The sequence below is a fragment of the Vicugna pacos genome, chromosome 15 (genome assembly GCF_048564905.1).
Source record: "Vicugna pacos chromosome 15, VicPac4, whole genome shotgun sequence".
Lineage (NCBI taxonomy): Eukaryota > Metazoa > Chordata > Mammalia > Artiodactyla > Camelidae > Vicugna > Vicugna pacos.
In genome coordinates this window covers 27,721,326-27,727,325 of record NC_133001.1, presented here as the reverse complement: position 1 = coordinate 27,727,325, position 6,000 = coordinate 27,721,326, and the positions used below count along the sequence as shown (strand labels likewise).

The 6,000-nt window shown below is 52.2% G+C and overlaps 1 protein-coding gene across 1 annotated transcript in view; it reads left to right on the top strand.

Annotated features, from left to right (window-relative positions):
• The first annotated feature begins 401 nt into the window (after window positions 1-401).
• The window catches only part of EPAS1 (endothelial PAS domain protein 1), an 83,861-nt gene continuing 78,262 nt past the window's right edge, over window positions 402-6,000 (top strand). Inside the window, exon 1 of the mRNA XM_031672613.2 lies at window positions 402-1,006. Coding sequence (XP_031528473.1) covers window positions 981-1,006 — 26 coding nt within the window. The 5' untranslated portion in view covers window positions 402-980. The remainder of the gene's footprint in view (window positions 1,007-6,000) is intronic.

The following is a 6,000-nucleotide window of genomic DNA, read 5'->3' as shown; positions in this document are numbered from 1 at the left end:
TCGAGGTCATGCCCTCGTCCCAAGGGCAGCGCGAAGGTGGGAAACACGGGAGCTGGGGAGTACCCCCGCACCCCACAGCACTCCGGGAGACCGACTTCTCGCTGCCGCTTAGCCTCACTCAAGGTGCGCTTCCGCGTGCGGAGTCCCACCTAGCTCCCCGCCACCCCTCCGACCTCATAAACAACTTCTGGAACCTCAGAGGGCGGAGGCGGGGCGGGCGGGCCGCAGCCGAGCAGAGCGCGGGGGCAGGGGGCGGGCCGGGGTCAGGGCAGAGGCTGCGGCCGCGCCTCCCCATTGGCCGGGACGCTGTGGGCTGCCCGGGCGCGCGGCGCGGGCGGGGCGGACGGGGGCGGGGCCTGACGGCGCGCGCCCGCGCCCCTCGCGCACTCCCCACCCCCCGCCGGACGCCGGAGTTTTTAAAGTGGGCTGGCAGCCCCGCGGGCGCGACATTCGGGAGCGGCCCGCCGTACAGCTTCGGCGCCCGTAGGCTCCCGCCCCAGCTTTCCTGAGGCGGCCGTACAATCCTCGGCAGTGTCCTGAGACTGTATGGTCATCTCAGCCTCCGCGCCCGCTTGGCCCCGGACTCTGTCAACTCCAGTCGTTCGAGCCACTTTTTTTTTCCTTGAAAACCCAGAAAAGTGACTCCTGCCTGACTCCTTTTCTAGGGAAAAAGGAACTACAGTTCCCTTTTAGCTGCCCTCTTTTTGCGTTTGACAGCCTCCTCCCACTCCTTCCCCCAACCCCGCCTCCCCGTGCAGGTTCCTCCCTGTCACCTTTCTCCACCCCCCTCCCCCGCACCTGGAGAGCCGTCTGTTAACTCCCACCTGACTCTGCGGGGCGCTCGGAACCTGCGAACACTTAGGACATTAAACGCAGCGCGGGCCTCGGGGAGGGGGCAAGGGCCACAGCCAAGGCAGCGGCTGCAGCCCCCACCGGCCCTGGAGTCCAGGTGCTCGACGTCTCAAAAGGCTACAGCGACAATGACAGCTGACAAGGAGAAGAAAAGGTAAACGGGCGTCCGAAACGGCGAGGGAGCTGGTCCGAGAGGGTGGCTGGGCTACGCGGGGCTGGTGCGACCGAGAGGAGCACGGAGAGGTCTTTGAGGCCGGAGGATCGATTTGGAAGGTTTGGCGGGGGAGAGCAGGTGCCCTATCTGGGGACGCGGGGCTGTGGCTTCGTAGTGGAGAGTTCTGTGGCCCAAAGGAATCGGGAATCCGCGCGTGCAACGAGGCCAGGAGGCCAAGGGACGTGGCTCTAGAGATCGGAGGTGCTCCTGGGGTACTTTACAAATTCTACCCCCCACACCCACACCCACCCCCGCTCCAAACTGCCGTGGCGAGCATGTTGAATTGTTTCTTGGTTGAGTTGGCTCAGGTCAGGTTTCGACTTTTTCACGGCCCGCATGCGGGGCAGCATCCACTCCTCTTTTTTCCTTGGGACCCTTGGGGTCCTTCCAAACGTGCTCTGTCCACGCTGCGCCCCAAACTGGCAAGGAACCAGAGGCGGAGCGCGGCGCTGGGATGCGCTTAGCGAAGTGGCCAGGACGTAGCAAATGGCCCTATTCCGGGCCTTCAGATACCAAGGAAGCTTGGTGAAGCCCCTTTCCAGATCCCGAACTTTGACTCCGCAGGAAAGTGGGTAGTAGCCGGGCTGCCTCACCAAGGCAGGTGTCTTGGTGTGCGAGGAGGGGATCGCGACACGGGCGCTCGCGGCCGGTCCAGGTGTTTCTCTCCCAAGAGGACAGAAAAGGGCAGCCACTATCGATCTGCCCACCTTCCCTAGAGAGCCTCTCGGTACTGGGTGAGAGGCAACTCCGGCCAACTCTCACTGCCCTCCCGCCCTCTCCCGGCGAGGGTGAGAGCGCACGGCGTGACGCTCAGACGTGGGAATGGCCTCGCTTCCCGCAGTCGTGCGCGGATCAGCGCCTGGCCCCCTCTTCACCCACTCTCCCTTGTGCTGCCCCAGCGGACCGGAGCTTTCAGCCGCAAGCTCGACGGCGACTTGGCAGGGCTTGGATGCGGGGAACTGGAATCCAGTGCGTGGTCTGCTGAAGGGCCTGAGCCAAGGGAGATCAGCTACTGGGCGGCCGTGGGCTGATGATGGGATGGGAGACCTAGCCGTGAAGGTTTGGGGTGACTGGCCCCGGGCCGGAGATCAGGAAGAGCTCAGTGCCCGGGTTGATTTGCTCTTGTTCCGACTTCCACTGCGGGACCGAGCCAGAAACCGTGTGTCCTCTGGTCGAAAGCGGCGGTTCCCACCTCTGGGCACCGATAAGGATTTGATAAACGGGAGCGAATCGTGCCCGTTCTGGCCGGGCGCCCGGGCCCTTCGCTCCGGGATCGCTGAGTGGGAGGAGACTGAGCCTGGCTCCTGGTTCCCGGGCGCAGCAACCCCTTCCGCGTCACTGTGGCGCCCCCAGGCCTGGAACGGGCGAGGGAGCTTTAGCCTGGCCACTCTGGGCCCTGAGGCCGCAGACGGTGCGCGTCCCTGGGGGCCTCGGAGCAGCCCTGCTGTCCTGTGTCTCTGAAGGGCAGTGGAGCAAGGAAGTGACTTTAAGGTTCCAGAGCATTTTGTAAAACCAATATAGCCTGCCAATAACAATGAACAATCGAAAAACAAAGTTATAGGCAGCTCCTCTGCGCGCGCTCTGGGCTTCGGAGCCAGCGAGGGAACTTACTGTAGTTTACAACTGTGATGCCTATCGGTGGATGTCGCAATCGCCGAGGTGGCGCCTGATGGTAATCTTGACAGATGTGTGAAGTATCGGCTTCTCCCGCGCGGCTCAGCGCCGGGTCCTGTGCTATCATGCATATGAATCGTTGCGAGAAACTTGGGAGCAGGGGAAAAGTTATTTCGACATACCCGGCTGTAGTGCCTCCTTCGTTAGAGATAGAGGGAGCCAGAATCGGAGCCGGAAGAAGTTGGGTAATCAGACTCTGAATTATTCGTGAGAGCGGCAGGTTTAAGAACCGTTGCGGGGATTGCCTGTGAGATGGCTCGGAGTACAGAGCTGGTGGCCCCACACGTCTGCTTTCTGCGACTTGCTTTGACTTTTTTATGTCCCGGAATGACGGAGTAAACAGTGTGTCCCTCACTGTCCAGAGTCCCATGAGGGGTTGTCCAGTTCCTGCTGGGCTGATGGTTTTGAGACATACTTACTTTTCTAGTCTGGCTCTGTTTGCTGGGGACGGGCTCCTTGCAGGACTAAAGTATAATTAAAATACGTGAAACAATACATTGAAAGTCGGTGTGTCTGTAGCATAAGTGGCTGTCCTTGGCTTTGCCAGAGTGCCTCCCAAGTTCCATGTGACACCTGCCAGGAGGGCTTTCAGATTATGATTCTGTGTATAGATTCTTCAGGTGTGATTCTTCTGGTTCAGCGGGGGCCATTTCTTCCCCCAAAACTCAAGATGCACAGAACATTTGTAATGTTCCTTCTAACAACAGCCTTTCAAGAAGTGGGCAGAAGTATTTTGTTCCAGAACGTTCATACATCGATGGAGATGTTAATGTTTAATAATAAAGAGTTTGATTTCTAAATGTTGGCTGGCTGGCTGGCTGGCCTCCATAGACGGTTTCAAAATGTGCTCTTTTAGTGGTGGTGTGCATTTCTCATGACGTTAGAAATGGCCAGAAACTGAAGCTTGCTGAGGGTGCTGCATGCACCTTTCTGCACTCAGCTGTCAGGAGTGAAGTGAAAGCCTCGTTAATCAAGGTTCCTGATTCTGTGAAGAGCTAGAAAGTGTCTCGGCGACTCACTTCCTGATAAAACGATCTCTGAGTCCCTTCCCTGGGAGAGAAGAGAGTCTGGAAGTTCTTAGGTTCAAGGGAATTGGAGAGTGGTTAAGGTAAATGTAAGTGAGATCCTAGGATAATTAGGGGTCAAAGTCCATTCCTAAACCAGACCCAGCTCAGAGCCCCTTTCCAGAAGGCTATCACCTAGTGTGGGGGCTTTGGTGGAAGGAAAATCAGAGAGCTCTGGATCAGATGTGTTCTAGCGCCTCTTCCCCCTGTCAGCTGGATGTAGTTGTTCCTCTGCTAAAAGAAAATTAAAGTTCACCTTTTTTAAATTCTGAAGGCAAAAATATTGCTGGGCAGTTTTTCTCAAATTAAGTATACTTTCTATAAATATTCCTTCAACACTTAATATCTGTTTCCAATTGCATTACCAGAATGCAGGTATGATAAGGAATTGATATAACACATTATTGGTTCAGGTAAATAGAACTTAATTCATACAGCTTTTGTGAAGTGCAAAAGAATTCTGCGACTACAGGTTTTTTTTTCAGTATTGCAAATAGGGAGCTTAGAAATATTTTATAGGGGACCATGAAAATTATCTAGTTAAATGTTTCTTTTCCTGGATAAGAAAACTGAGGCCCAGGGAGTTTAAGTGATTCTTCAGTCACAAGAAGAGATAGGGAAGGTAAGAAGCAGAATTAAGTATGCGTTTAAATTAAGTATACATTTCCTTGTGGTTGACAGAATTGTACCTCCAGCCCTGAAATGCCACTAGTCTGTGAAGATGATTTCCAAGGGATTAGAATGCCCTCCCCTCACCCTTTCCAGACCACTGAACCTTATAAAAAGGAGATTTTCTTTTCTAGATTATTATAAAAGACTTCAGGCTCCAGCAGACATGATTCTGTTTGCTTTTTGCAAATAAAGGAAGCAGAGCTGGTACTGGTTTCAGTGTCTATAAACTTTGGGAAGTGTCAATTCATTGTTTTAGTGTTCTCCCTTTATTCACTTAGAAACCACTTACTTATACATGAACCTCATTAAACAAAACCAAAGCAAGAACTGTTCTTCAGTTGAGTGGATGGCTTTGTGAAGTAGATAACTCCCTGTCAGCAGAGACATTCAAGCAGCAACTAGATTGATTCCTGTACTGAATAAGTTGGCATTTTCACTAGGAGTGAAAACCATGAGATGCAAACAGTTTAATTCACTTTGAATGTAAATCAGTCTGTCTCTCTGTCTCTTCCTATGTATGTAGGGTGATCGTCGACTTTCTAGGACTCTCTTGTGTGAAATGTTTACAAATAGAAGGAGCCAATTAGATAATTCTTAGTGCTCCAAGATTTCAGCCCAAAACATATGAAACTATTTGCTGTCATTCAGTGTCTCAAGATTCAGGCTTTTCCACATCTCAGGAAGTCTCTCTAGTAGTATTTGCTTTTCTTTTTTTTTTTTTTTTTTTTTGTATTTTTCTCAGTTCTATCCCATACCAACATGAGTTTTCCTATTGATTTTGGCCTAATGAATCTTCCCTTTTGCTTTTAGTACTGGCCATCATCGATAGTTCATAACAGGTGAGACTTTTGCCAATATTGTAAAGTTAGCAATGTTCACTCTCAGGACCCCCAGTATCCTTTATCCCTACCCTTTCCAGTACCAATGTCTGGTCTTATGATGGAAAACCAGCTCTGCTATTTGCACAATGACATAAACGAGTAAAACAGCAAATGTGTATTGAACACCTGCATGCTCTCTGGATAAAATGCTGAAGAGACAAAAGAAATAGGGGATGTGGTCCTTGTCTTCAACTTGCTTAGTCTGATTAGAGGGGAAAGGGGATGCACAAGGAGGCTTAACTAAAGATATAGTTAGCTGGCAGCTTACCTGTGACTTTTCTGTTGAGATCAAATCTTTTGAAGCTAAAGATAAGAAGCTCTTAGTAGCATTTCAGGCAGTAACCACACACACAAGCACTCACGATTATTAAAAAGTATTGTGTGTGTTTGGGAGTGGGAGAATGGGTTCCCAGTTTTCCCTGGAATCACACAGGGCAGGCCCTAATCCTCAGCATAGAGACGGGCTCTGAGGGAAGGTCAAATGGCCGTTGTCACTGTTGTGGGTAATGAGGTTAAAGACAGAGTAAAGGGTTCAAGAACATTCCCTGTGGTGTTCTTTGACACCATAGATGGAAAGGCCCCAAAGTCGAGTGTTTGCTGTTCACTGCACACTTGCTTTGGGTGAGGGGCCTGGAGGGAGGTG